Source organism: Zea mays, chromosome 1 (genome assembly GCF_902167145.1).
Source record: "Zea mays cultivar B73 chromosome 1, Zm-B73-REFERENCE-NAM-5.0, whole genome shotgun sequence".
NCBI classification, from domain to species: domain Eukaryota; kingdom Viridiplantae; phylum Streptophyta; class Magnoliopsida; order Poales; family Poaceae; genus Zea; species Zea mays.
Genome location: NC_050096.1, coordinates 48,781,216 through 48,796,196, shown reverse-complemented (window position 1 = coordinate 48,796,196; position 14,981 = coordinate 48,781,216). Strand labels below are relative to the sequence as shown.

Genomic DNA, 14,981 nt, shown 5'->3' with positions numbered 1-14,981 from the left:
GAAAAGCTACAGATCCCCAAACAGGGCTTAATAAGGATTTCTTAGTAATAGAACAATCTTATTTTGTACAACTAAAATTTTGTTAGTAAATACAAACACTTTCATAGAGACATAGACTAACGGTTAGCTCCATAGGCGTGCAAGCTGTCGGCTAGAGACAAACCCTGGTGCACAACCCCCCCTGCTGGCAACACCCACCCACCAAAAAATGACACGGCACTGGCACTGGCACTGTTCACCAGCCCAGGTAACCTCATCCCAATCTTAGTCCCTTCCCGTTATCTGCCACCACCCAGCTATCCTCTCCGCGGTGCTTACCACATTGATGAACTAAGGTTTATCACAAGTAATGAAGTAACCAATGAAACCACCTATCGGGATGATGTTTCGAGAAAAGTCAGAGAAAGAACAAGGACCTCCTAGCTTTCTTACTGAGTTAAAATACTAACAAACTGTATGTGCATTATCTAATGCGCTTATGAAGGTCTCTGCCTTGTATAACGATTTAGTACATGCTCAGGTTGAGGTCACAAATGATGCTCTTCTTGCTCTTATTGAAAACTACTGCCGTGAAGCTGGCGTACGGAACCTTCAACAACAGATCGAAAAAATTTATCGAAATGTGAGTTATGCCTTCGTCTTAAACAATTTTGGAACCCTCATTTGTCACTTATCCTAGTTTGGGGAAAATAGAAAGATGTTGTTTAATAGCTGAGTCTATTATGTAACTGATGCATATGCCATTTTCATTGACTAATAGGACTGGACTGACCTGCAACTCACCAGTCAGTGATATGAATCTTTGTATGAGCCTGTTAGCTTGAAAATTTCTCCTTTTTAGAGTGTCATAGAATATGTGTGCTATTATCTGTTGTATACAGAGAATAATCTCAGTAACTGTAAGCTTGTAGGTCACACATTTTACAACTTTGATTGCTATTTATGTTTTGGCCTATAATTTATCTCAGCCATAAGGCGCAATGGAGTTCAAAGAACTTCACAAGTTGGCTGTTCCTGAATATCCTAGTTTAGGAAAATCAGAGCAAGATTCTGATGAGGCATAATAAATTATAGTATAGGTTTAATGTGGAGTCTAGCTATTTTTTGCGTTTCTTTCATGAAACACACTTCCCTCTTGATGCTTAAAAAATCATTCACATCTTCAACCATGCAAGAGACCTCTAGCAGTTGCTTGCTAACACAACTTTAGATTATTGAAATGATTTATTTTATGTTTTCTACCACAATTGTGATTGTAGAAAGGAGAATACGGGGAGCAGTATCAAACTCTGTATTAAAGAACCTATGGAGAATAGAGTCATAGTAGAAACAAACATTATTTATACCTTAGATGAACTAATTATGTGATCTGTTGCTGTTTCAAGCTTTTTTCCTTTATGCAAACTATGACATATGTGGACAGTATAGTGGAGCTACTGTTTGCTAGTTCGTGGAAGTTATTAATCAACTTGATAAATGACCAAGATGACAGGACTGCAATACCCAGAGGCTATCTTACCTCCCGCGGGTCGAGTTTTTTTTTAAATGACCAGGATGACACTTTACAGTCCACATTTAAAAGTGACGCATAACACTACTCAAAGGAAAAAAAAAGTGATGCACATACACTACTCAAAAGAAGAAACAAAATGGTCTGCATAATGTTCATAGCCTACATTACTAGTTCCATTCACATATGCTGATATGCATGCATTTTGACTTCAAGGGAGTTACTGGAAGACCTCTTTAAACATATATCCCATTCTTGGTACTTGGTAGCAATAAATCACTTCAATTTTGATCACCTGTAACTGAAAGGGTAAATAATAATGACAGCAAATGACTTGTTGAAGACATGGCTACTAATACTGTGACACTGTGTCCTTGTTTTGCATCCTTTTCATCTACCAGTCACCAGACATTTTCATTTGCTATCCCTGATTTAACCTTTGCAGATAGCTCTGAAACTTGTCCGTCAAGGGGTATCAAATGAGTCACCTCAAGATATCATGGTAGTAGAAGCAGAAAAAAACCCGGTTAATTTTGACGTTGCGACAAAAGTAGAAGATAAGAACTCGAAGAATTCTATTGCAGAAGATGCTTCAGTGGACGTGAGCCCAATTGATTCTTCTCTTGATAATATTAATGTGGTGCCTTTAACAACAGAGTCAGAAGTAGGCCACAATGAGCATTCAAATGAAGCACCTACAAAAACTTTTGCAGAAGAGACAGCCAAACTACCTAATACTTTTAAGACACCAGAGGTAATATGACTACCTTTGATGTAATTTCCTACTGATGGAAGTAAAATCTTGCATTCTGTTATGGTAAATGTGCAATGGTTATGCTGCCCCCTTGTGCACTTGATTGTTGACAATGTCATGCACTAACGGCTGCCTCTGTACCTAGTTAGAACCAGACAAGGAAGCTACAGGTAAAATCTAGCTTTTTTTGGTTCTTGGCATGTATGATTATCCACTTTCCCATGGTGGAAGTTTGATATGATTTAGCTGTTATTTCTGGTAACCTTTATGCCATTGTTTTTTAATGTGTTTTTGTTAGTGATGTACTGCAACAGATGGTATTGCTTCACCATTTCTGGCTGATTATTGTGTCTAAGATTTCCAGTAAATAAAACCCAAGGCAATTTCAAATTGCAGATGGACGTGCCTTAACTAGCATAGGTTTGACTGATTTGTGTTGTTAAGGCTTGTGCTGTAATTAAGCTGTTCTTTAATGCTTTTTTGTAGGCCAACAATGAAAGCACACATAGAAATATGGAAGTGCTTGTAGACAAGCCTGAGGAGAAAGTTGTTGTCAATGCGTCTAATCTTGGTAATTTTGTTGGGAAGCCTGTGTTCCAAGCAGAGCGCATATACAATCAGACTCCTGTCGGAGTGGTCATGGGTTTAGCTTGGAATGCTATGGGTGGTTCGACCTTGTACATTGAGACAGCAAAAGTAGAGGAAAGCAAAGGCAAGGGAACACTTTTTGTGACAGGCCAGCTTGGCGATGTCATGAAAGAGAGCGCCCAAATCGCACATACAGTTTGTAGAGCTGTATTACTAGAGAAAGAACCAAATAATCCCTTTTTTGCAAAGTCAAAGCTGCATTTGCATGTTCCTGCTGGAGCCACACCAAAGGATGGGCCAAGCGCTGGGTGCACCATGGTAACATCGATGTTGTCCTTAGCCATAGGGAAATCTGTGAAGAAAGACTTGGCAATGACTGGTGAAGTAACTCTAACAGGACGAATTCTTCCAATCGGTGGGGTATGGTTCAAACACTCTTTATTTGCCTGCTGGTTTGGTAGGAATTTACATGCTACATATTGGCACTCTTTTTCTTGTCTTTCAAAATCAGGTGCACCGATATTTTCAGTCAAAGAAAATGTTGATTTCATGATTGTGCCTGCTCGCCTTCAGGTTCTAGACTTCTTAAATGAGTATGATCTGAATTGAATTCTGGTAACTGAGTTATCTACATATTATAGAACCAGATGAATACAATGAGATAGGGGCAGATCATGCTCTAATCTATGGCCTTTTCCCATCTAGAATATGCTCCGACTATTTGGGTGGGAAAAAGAACCCTTTCCTAGGTTGATCTTGATTGCCCCCCATAATCATGAACTAGATTACCTTTATATAAGAGGTGCTATTTAAATAACTCAGGAAACTAGGAAATAGACAATCAAATAGAACTATCCAACTTTTCCTCCTACTGATCGACTAGATAAGTTATCCATAACATGCAATAACATTAAATACGCATTCGAAAGCTCTGAACCATTCGCATGCATACATACATTGTTTGCAACCTACTCTGAGATTATCATATTATTATTATTGTCACTGAAATGTCTCTTAGGTGAAGGAGAAAACCATCGCTGCAAGGAGAAGCGGGGTAAAGACGATCATATTCCCATCAGCAAACCGAAGGGATTTTGATGAGCTTGCTTCTAATGTAAAAGAAGGTCTTGAAGTTCACTTTGTTGACAAATACAGCGAAATATATGATTTAGTTTTTACAAGTGACACCAAGACGCAGGAAAGCTAGTGATTAACTGCTCGAATTCATTTCCCATTTCAATTGTTGGCAACAACATATTCAAAGCAATCGAGTTTCATCAAATATGATGATAATGGCTGGCTTTACAGAAACTTTCAAAATTCCTCACAAGTTTTTGGGCGCACCTTACCACATGAGAACTAAAAGCCAATTCTTGCAAGAGCGTACTGCTAATGCCAAGATAGCTTGACAAGCTGCCCCCACTCCCTTCCTGTAAATTAATTGTTATGTGCAAGCTCAGAAACAATGGGAATGCACAAGTGTAATCATTGTCTGACTTGTCACATAATTCCCTGGTGGTGTATGCATATAAACCGACCATTCCAGGTTAGAACTTGTTCGGTTAGTCTCATTCCACATGAATTGGATGGGGTTGAAAAAAAATGTGAAGAACTTTGACTTGCTTAGAATTTAAACCCACTCAATTTTATCTAATCCACATTAACTGAGATCAAACCGAACAGACCCTTATGGTGTTCTACTATTCTATGCCACATTCATTAGGCCTTGCTATGGTACTCCTGTTACCTTTAGGATTTGTTTGGATATCATTGTGTCTACCTCAATCCACATCTGTTGATGTAAAATATGGTAGGATTTAAACTAACTTATCCAATTGACACCTATGCATGTGGATTAAGACAAATATGATGGTAGCCAAACCAGCCCTTGGGAGCAAGAGAATTGGAGGGGTTGAGGGGGTTAAGAGAATTTAACCCCCTCAACCCCTCCAATTCTCTTGCTCCCAAACAAGCCTTTAGGGGGTAATAGCTTGAAGAAATAATATACTTTAACTTTTGGAATAGTCTTTTCATTTTAATTGTAAGTTGTTTTAGCTTTTTAGATTTATACTGACATACATTTTGCTTTTGCTATGTATCAGATAAACACTATGTCTCGATATATAGTAGCTAAAATGAATACAATTTGCAACAGAGGGAGTAATTAAAATAATTAAATAGTTAAACTAGCTAACAAGAAAGAAAATGTTGGCTATCTTAGGTCGCACCGTGTCTTCCTTATCATATCATGCACAATAGTTATGAATCCACCAAAGTGAAGCACTTCTGCACAAACATCATCATTGTCGGTTCTAACCTCCCTTCACTAGCAGTTTTCATCATCGCTTTTGAGAGGGGAGAGAGTATAACCAAGATTACCACCAAAAATATTTAGGCCCCTAATTCAGTTTTGATGATCAATGATGCCATAATTATCATCATTAATGTGTGTTTTGCAACGATATTATTTAGTGAGATCACAATTATGTATATTTATTGGACTCATATAGCGTTGTTTGGTGTTGAGAGATACTTAGAGTACCTTAGGTTCTTATTTTCTCCTTTGATTGTACTATATAGAAGGGGTGTTGTTGTTTACTTGTTCTCAAATGCTATGAGTCAAGAACAAGGCAACACAGTTGTTAGGTATTAAGGACCTTCGTCTTCCGAAGCATTATCTCCCAATGGACACAATGATCATCAGACGAAGGTCATGAAGGACATGCCTTCATCATTTTTTATAGATGAACAAGGATGCAAAGAGATGAGAATAACAAGTATATTGAAAGGGAAATAGGCTTTAAACCTTTTCCTAAATGATTTTGGTGGTTGAATGTCCAACACAAATAATTGGACTAACTAGTTTACTCTAGACTGCATGTTCTACAGGTGTCAAAGATTCAACAAAAACCAATAGAAAGAACAAGACAGGGTTCAACACAAAGGAGCAAAAAGAAACCGAAGTGCTCCCTGGTCTGGCACACCGGACTGTCCGGTGTGGCACCGGACAGTGTCCGGTGCACCACCGGACAATGTCCGGTGCACCAGGGAGGATTGCCTTCGAACTCTTCACCTTCGGGTTTCTCAGGCGCAGCCCACTATAATTCACCGGACTGTCCGGTGCACCACCGGACAGTGTCCGGTGCTTCAGAGTGAAACGGCTCTGAACTGGTCAGCTTCGGGAAAATGGAAGGCCGCTCCGCTAAAATTCACCGGACTGTCCGGTGTACACCGGACTGTCCGGTGCGCCAGCGGAGCAACGGCTACCTCGCGCCAACGGTCGACTCTGACAGCGAACAGTGCGCAACAGTACACGCGGCAGAAGTCAGAGCAGAAGGACAGAGGGGCACCGGACTGTCCGGTGTGCACTGGACTGTCTGGTGCCACATGAGGACAAAGCCTCCAACGGTCGACCAGCTCCAAACCCAACGGATAGGATGACGTGGGTGGCGCACCGGACACTGTCCGGTGTGCACTGGACTGTCCGGTGCGCCCATCGCCAGCAGCCTTCTCCAACGGCCATATTTTGTTTGGTGGCTATAAATACCACCCCAACCGGCCACTTCAAGGTGTGGGAGTCCAAGCAACATTCCAAGTCATCTAGTTGACATACTCAAGCCCTCCGAACCACATATATTCATTGATACATCCTATACACAAGATCTAGCCCACTACAACCAATACAAGTGCCACAAAAGAGAAGAGCGAGCAATTGAGAGCTACTCAATTGAGTTTAGCCCTAGTGCCTTGAGAGATCCATTGAGAGATAGTGTGAGCTTCATCTTTGTGTTCATTTGCGAGTGGAGTTTTGTCTCCCATTCGAACTTCCTCCAAAGTGTTGGAGGCTTGTAAAAGCTAGCAAGAGACACCAAAGAGTGTGGTGGTCCTTGTGGGATCGAGAGTGATCCTTGAGAAGAAGAAGAGCTCACCGATCCTTGTGTGATCGGTGGAGAGAGGGAAAGGGTTGAAAAAGACCCGTCCTTGAGTGGACTCCTCAACGGGGACTAGGCCTTCGAGGGCCGAACCTCGGTAAAACAAATCACCCGTGTCATTTGTGTTTATTGCTTGTGATTTGTTTGCTTTCCCTTACTCTAAGTTCTCTTGCACTATTCTTTGCTCATATCACTTGGTGTTGCTTCAAGTTAAATTCTCATTTAGTAAAGCAACACTCCGCAAGAAAGAACTTGAGTTATTGCTCTTTTCATCTAAGCCTTCTTGCTTTATTATCATAGACTTATTAGTTGTATCGATTTATCACTTCCGCATTATTTGAAAGCTATTCTCTTTACTAGCAAGAACTTAGTTTTTATACTCCGATAATTGTTCATCTTGTTCTAACCACTAATCAAAGGATCTAGTTGGGGGATAAAGTTTTAATTTTCAGGTTTCGCCTATCCACCCCCCCTCTAGGCGACTTTCAATTGGTATCAGAGGTAGGCACTTCATCTTGAGTCTAACAACTCGAAGTGATGGCTCGTAGAAGATCCCAAAAGAACAAGAAGACTCCTCCAACGAACGCAACTCAAAAGGAGGTAACTCTTGATATATTATTTGATGATTGTTCTAATTATGATTCATGGTCTACTAGTGTGATAAATGCTTTTAAAACCATAGATCCACGGTTAGAACAAATTATAGACAAGAGTATTTTTCCCTCTAGTTTTAATGGAAAAATTAATTCCGAGGAGGATCAAAGATGTTATCGCTTAAACTATCTAGCTTTTGACATCTTAACTAATTCTCTTAGCAATGAAGATTATCGTGCCTTCATATCAAACTATGATGAATCCATTCATGATGCGCATGATATTTGGACTAGAATTAAAACTAAATTTGATGAGTCCAAACATAATAGTTCATTTGATGCTTCTACTTCCTTTAGTTCTTGTGATACTAACCCTTGCAAGGAGAGGAAAATGAACGATGGAGACCAAACGATGAATCCACCTCTCCAAAAGGTTTGTCTGTCCATTTTGATTCCCACTTGTGTTGTGTGGCTAATGAAAATGATAGCGGAAGCACAAATGAGGATGAGGAGGAAGAAAGGAGCTTTGTGGAACTCTACGCTCGCCTAAGCCAAGAAGATAAGGCGGTCATGCTCAAACTTCTAGAAAGAGCGAGAGAGCAAAGCGAAGCTCGTCAAAAGCTAGAAGATATTCTCTCCATGAAAATGCTACACTTTGACGAGTTGACTAAAGAACATGAGGAGCTAAAGTGCTCTCATGTTGATTTGGTCCAAAGGTATGAAACTATTTCAATTGAGCAAGATAATGCTTTACATTGTATCGCTCAATTAGTAAATAGGAATACCTTGCTTAAGGACCAAGTAGAAAAGCTAAAAATTGAAAATCTAGCTTTTCAACAAAAATATGATATGCTTCTATGTTCTCATGAAAATCTTAGAGATGATCATATCATATTAAACATTGCTCATGAGGTTGTAATAGAAAACTTAAAATCCCAACAACCTCACTCATGCACATGTATTCAAATAGAAACCATATTACCATGTGCTAATGCTTGTTGTCCGTCGACAAGCAAATCTTCCTTCGAGCTAGAATTTGCAGGAACAAATGATGATACCTATCAAAAGCTCAAAGAAGAAAATGAGAGGCTAAAGATGAACTTGACACAACTTAAAGGGAAGTGCATTGCTCGACCTTCTCAAGATAACCGTGATCACATGGTGAAGAAGCTTGAGACGGGAACAAACGTGGCATGCACTACATCCCTTGAAGAAAATGTCAAGGACTTGAGGATTGCCAAGAGGAAGAAACAAAAGATGAAATTCAATACCTCCTCCAAAAGCCTCAACCTCGCCTCCATAAAAGGTAACATCCAAGGTAATAATCAAGTTACACTTCATAAGTGTAGTGAATGCTTTGAAAAGGGGCACTTGATTAGATCATGTCCCTACATTAAAAGTGTCTTGATTATTAACAAGGATGATAGACTTTGTTTTAAATGCTCCAAGAAGGGACACTTACTTAGATCTTGTCCCCATTTAAACAAAGAGGCATAGGGTTAGAAAAGAAAGTTTTTACTAACCATGTAGCAAGCAACAAACAAGGAAAGAAGAAAGCTTCAAAACTTGAAAAACGCCTATACTACACATGCCGAAAGAAGGGACATCAATGCAAGGATTGTCCCATTGGTAACAATCTCACTCCTAACTTGCCAATTGATTTTCATGTAACTAGGCAACCCAAAATTGCAACTTGTGCTAGGAAGGTAATGAGTCTACCTAGTGCTAACACAAAGGACTTTTGGGTTCCTAGATCTTTGTTGACTAACCGTGATGGACCCATCAAGCGATGGGTACCAAAATGTGCTTGACAAGCTTTGTAGGAGAAAGAGATGATATGAAGCTTTGTTCTTATCAACTCAAGCTATCAATCTTCAAATAATCTACTTATTCAAGATTGACCCAAGGTTACTTCAATTTATTATATTCAAAACCCATATCATCTCGGGAAGATATTAATGTTGTAGGAAATAAAGAATCATCATGTGCGGGAAATCAAGGCCTACAACATGGAGGAATGTCAAAGGACGGTAACACTTATACTTTTAAGTGCAAGTATCTTAAATTATCATTTCTTATATGTCTTGTGTAGTCACACAGAAAAGAAAAACACTTAAGATGTTTTTAAAATTATGTCACCATTCTTTGAAGAAATTCCTCTCATATGGTAGATTGCATATTCTTCATTTCTATATTATGGCAATCTACATGCTTTAATTTGTTGTAAGTTCTCATGGCATGTTTTACTTTAATTATCCTATTATTGCCATGATCTAGATATAGAAAAAGATTCCATGTTCTTAAAAGAACAAGGTGTCATGTAAGGAATTCAAATCCTAAAGACACTTATAAAAGGGAATCTTTCTTTATGTCTAGAATAGTGAGACTAATGTTTTTATCTAAGTAACCTAAGTAGTCTCACTTTTGGAGAATAAGTTTCTCTATGGAAATGCGTAATCCATCATGACAAGAAAAATCAATCCAATAATTTATGTTGTATGTCTTATTGCTTAAAATTGGATATGATTCTTCTTCATTTATCGCTCTCCTTGTTATGGATTAGATTTATTCCCATAGTGTCAAGAATTTAACCATGCTTGTTTTATGATTTAAATCTAAGCATGCTTATTGGGATAATCTAGTTCATATTATAAAGTTTCCATGCTTTAGTAATCCACTTTTCATTCTTTATTAAAAATGATTGCAAAAAGGGAAACTAGTGCTTGTGTTACTAATGACATATCTCTTGAGTTTACTTGAGAAATCTACAAGAGAACAAGTGCAAGCCTAAAGGGTTACTCTTTGCCCAAAGGAAGAAAGGTAAAAGCAAAGGTATGGGAACTCATCCTCTTAATCAAATATAGTTCCCTTCAATGGTTATTTACTTTAAATTATCATTCTTGAAGAATAGATTCTTTATTGGACTAAATTTGTCTAGATGTGCATTCAATCACATTCTCATAAGTGCACTTGTCCATTAGAATCTAATTCATGCCTTTGCTATATTTATTTTCATATTGATATGCTTCCAAGTTATGATTCAATATGAAGAAGTGAACTTCCTATGATTTGTTAAAATGTTTAAAAGGTGCACATTCCTCCTTTCTAACGATGTGCACCAATAATAAGGATTTTACTTCATGTCTGTGTGACTTGTGAATGATGAATTGTGTATATTAATTATCTAAAGAAATCATCCTTCACCATATACTCCCTTGCGCTATTAACATCTCTCTTGAGTATTTTCAATAAGTTTGGAAGGAAAAAGAGACAACTACAAAGGGAAGACACTCAAATGAAAAAGGAAGAACATCAAGGGCAACAACACCTACTTGGACAATAAGGTCTTCACAACAATCAATGGTGTGGTTGTTAGCATTCTAAATCCTTTTTATTATGAGATTATCAGGCTTAAGTTGTTTATTGCAAATTTTATAAGCCTCGGTCAAGGTGTATAATGGGTCTCCCTTTATGTCTTTAAAAGTGAATGCATCGAAATCAATTCTTTCAATTACTTGATGTATATCTTTAGGGGAAGTCCATTCTTACATTTTGATTATGTTGAGACTATTGCTTTATCTTAGTAATTTCATATAGTCTCTTGCATGAGAAAAATGTTTCTCATATAGTATGCTACTACACATCAATCCAACTTGTTAAAATAATGTCGCTTTTGTCAAGGATTGTTGCTTTCATTGCTAAAGTAGCATGCTTACTGGATTATCCTATAATAAGCTTATTTGTTAATCTAACACTCATGTTGTTCTTTTGTTCACATCTGTTATTTGTTTGATCATTGAATAACTTCTATTAACACTTATACTTCTTAGTGCCTCATATAAAATCGATCAATATCTCTTGATATGCACTAAGTTGAAAGGAGAATTCATGTTGCCTTTATACAATTTGTGATCCATTTAATTTAATCTAACATTAACTTGGAAAAGGATCACTAGTTGTAGAACTCTCTCTTGTGCAAAATATTTCCATATATTGTCTTAAGTATAGGTCTTAAGCAACTAAAACTAAGGACAATGCACAATGAAGAGAGCGTCTCTATATGAAGGTACAAAAGGGTAAAACTACTTTCTTTCATTCAAACTTGTACCTAAATCTTCCTTTTCTATACTTTCTTTACATATCTTGTATAAAAGGAAGAGAAAGCATGTCCATGCATTTTTTCCTGCTTCATACCTAGTTTAACCTCTCAAACATTTCATTCCTGCATTTATGCATCTTTGTTAAAACTGGATGAAGTAATCTTATTGGCAAAGAGCTTAAAGCTTAACCTTGTAACGAGGATAAGTTGCCTTTGTTCCAAAGGTGGATGGTACTTAAGCCTCTTTGAAATCCTTAAGGGAAAATGCTTAAGACACTTATAACATGCTTTCATAAGTGCATAAACTGTCATGAGCATCACACTTATACTAGGACACAATGCACTTCACATTCTGTATGGTATAGATATGTTCTCATTAACCTCATTATGTGCAATTGGCATTTCAAGGCCAAAATATGTATTCCTATCAAGGCACATATTTAGGGGGAGCAATATATATTATATAGAACTATGATCATGCTTAATTGACATATCTTTTGATCATACCTCTTTCATTTTGGTACAAATGCATATATCTTATTATTCTCGTACCATGACTACGACTAATATGTTTCCAAGTATATTTCTATACTAAGTCGTAGATTGAAAGGGAAATGGAGTCTTCGGCGAAGACAAGGCTTCCACTCAACTCTATCGGTACCATTTATCCTTCACCATCACTCCACACTAGCTCTCCACATTGGTATAATCTTTCACTCATATATTATTTGCCAAAGGGGAGACAACTTTTAGAAAGGGCTTATATTTCACTCAAAGTATCCGTTTTTGGCGATTCATGCCAAAGGGGGAGAAAGTATTAGCCCAAAGCAAAAGGACCGCACCACCACCAATTTTCAAAATTTAAAAGGTCTTGAAATGATGAATTTTCAATTGGTATAGTATTTCAATTTGGTTTTTTAAAAGAAGTATTTTCAAATTGGTATCTTACTTGTGATATAATTTATATCAAAACCCTCTTGAACACTAAGAGGAGGATTTCATTAAGGGGGAGTTTTGTTTAAGTCAAAGGAAAAGCATTTGAAACAGGGGGAGAAAATCTCAAATCTTGTAAATACTTCTCAAAATTCTTATTCATCTACCTTTGACTATTTGCAAATGACTTTGAAAAGAATTTCCAAAACGTTTGCAAAAACAAAACATGTGGTGCAAGCATGGTCCAAAATGTCAAAAATATAAAGAAACCATTCATGCATATCTTATGAAATCAATATTGGTTTAATTCCAAGCAATCTTTGCACTTACCTTAGGCAAACTAGTTCAATTATGCTCTTATATATGTGCTTTGGTTTGTGTTGGCATCAATCACCAAAAAGGGGGAGATTGAAAGGGAAATAGGCTTTAAACCTTTTCCTAAATGATTTTGGTGGTTCAATGTCCAACACAAATAATTGGACTAACTAGTTTGCTCTAGACTGCATGTTCTACAGGTGTCAAAGATTCAACAAAAACCAATAGAAAGAACAAGACAGGGTTCAAAACAAAGGAGCAAAAAGAAACCGAAGTGCTCCCTGGTCTGGCACACCGGACTGTCCGGTGTGGCACCGGACAATGTCCGGTGCACCACCGGACAATGTCCGGTGCACCAGGGAGGATTGCCTTCGAACTCTTCACCTTCGGGTTTCTCAGGCGCAGCCCACTATAATTCACCGGACTGTCCGGTGCACCACCGGACAGTGTCTGGTGCTTCAGAGTGAAGCGGCTCTGAACTGGTCAGCTTCGGGAAAATGGAAGGCCGCTCCGCTAAAATTCACCGGACTGTCCAGTGTACACCGGACTGTCCGGTGTACACCGGACTGTCCGGTGCGCCAGCGGAGCAATGGCTACCTCGCGCCAACGGTCGACTCTGACAGCGAACAGTGCGCAACAGTACACGCGGCAGAAGTCAGAGCAGAAGGACAGAGGGGCACCGGACTGTCCGATGTGCACCGGACTGTCCGGTGCCACATGAGGACAAAGCCTCCAACGGTCGACCAGCTCCAAACCCAACGGATAGGATGACGTGGCTGGCGCACCGGACACTGTCCGGTGTGCACCGGACTGTCCGGTGCGCCCATCGCCAGCAGCCTTCTCCAACGGCCATATTTTGTTTGGTGGCTATAAATACCACCCCAACCGGCCACTTCAAGGTGTGGGAGTCCAAGCAACATTCCAAGTCATCTAGTTGACATACTCAAGCCCTCCCAACCACATATATTCATTGATACATCCTATACACAAGATCTAGCCCACTACAACCAATACAAGTGCCACAAAAGAGAAGAGCGAGCAATTGAGAGCTACTCAATTGAGTTTAGCCCTAGTGCCTTGAGAGATCCATTGAGAGATAGTGTGAGCTTCATCTTTGTGTTCATTTGCGAGTGGAGTTTTGTCTCCCATTCGAACTTCCTCCAAAGTGTTGGAGGCTTGTAAAAGCTAGCAAGAGACACCAAAGAGTGTGGTGGTCCTTGTGGGATCGAGAGTGATCCTTGAGAAGAAGAAGAGCTCACCGATCCTTGTGTGATCGGTGGAGAGAGGGAAAGGGTTGAAAAAGACCCGTCCTTGAGTGGACTCCTCAACGGGGACTAGGCCTTCGAGGGCCGAACCTCAGTAAAACAAATCACCCGTGTCATTTGTGTTTATTGCTTGTGATTTGTTTGCTTTCCCTTACTCTAAGTTCTCTTGCACTATTCTTTGCTCATATCACTTGGTGTTGCTTCAAGTTAAATTCTCATTTAGTGAAGCAACACTCTGCAAGAAAGAACTTGAGTTATTGCTCTTTTCATCTAAGCCTTCTTGCTTTATTATCATAGACTTATTAGTTGTATCGATTTATCACTTCCGCATTATTTGAAAGCTATTCTCTTTACTAGCAAGAACTTAGTTTTTATACTCCGATAATTGTTCATCTTGTTCTAACCACTAATCAAAGGATCTAGTTGGGGGATAAAGTTTTAATTTTCAGGTTTCGCCTATCCACCCCCCCTCTAGGCGACTTTCATATATCTCCTTAATTCATTTGTATTTGCAGTCTATAGAACATGAATGAATATCAACATAATTTATATTACATTGATATACCTTTGGTTTGCTCGAAGGTGTTGATGCGTGAGAGATTATAAAGCAGCATGAACAGTATGGTGCTACTGTTCATCTATTTATAGGCAATCGACGCAGCCCGGGTAAAAATACATTTATGTCCCTCGCATTTACTTATGATCGTAACACAAATTGTTAAGGACCATGTAGTCTTTTTCCCCTTTCGGTCAACATCATCATCAGTCTTCATCACCGTTATGAGTCGAAGTTGTCACTCTGGCAATAACTTCGGCATTTATTCTTACTATCCTTAGATCATATCTTCGTCTCGTACGCCTTCATCATGGGGGAAAGACTTCCATCCTGAAGATGAAGCTCCCTGTAATAATCCATATAATTCTGAAAACATATGGTTAATCATGTTTTTGAGGACCTTCGGAAGAGGAAGGCCCCCAACAGGTGTGAATAG

General features: G+C 38.9%; 1 protein-coding gene across 4 annotated transcripts in view; it reads left to right on the top strand.

Annotated features, from left to right (window-relative positions):
• LOC103634553 (lon protease homolog, mitochondrial-like) overlaps nucleotides 1–4,471 on the top strand; it is a 46,855-nt gene extending 42,384 nt beyond the window's left edge. For 2 of the 4 annotated variants that reach the window (XM_008656621.4, XM_008656616.4), the window contains 4 exons: nucleotides 521–622; nucleotides 1,956–2,264; nucleotides 2,751–3,272; nucleotides 3,871–4,471. In XM_008656621.4, coding sequence (XP_008654843.1) covers nucleotides 521–622; nucleotides 1,956–2,264; nucleotides 2,751–3,272; nucleotides 3,871–4,059 — 1,122 coding nt within the window. In that variant the 3' untranslated portion in view covers nucleotides 4,060–4,471. Of the gene's footprint in view, nucleotides 1–520; nucleotides 623–1,955; nucleotides 2,265–2,750; nucleotides 3,273–3,363; nucleotides 3,446–3,870 lie in introns of all 4 variants that reach the window. The other 2 variants (XM_008656623.3, XM_008656628.3) reach the window with 2 other exon arrangements.
• Nucleotides 4,472–14,981: the final 10,510 nt, after the last annotated feature.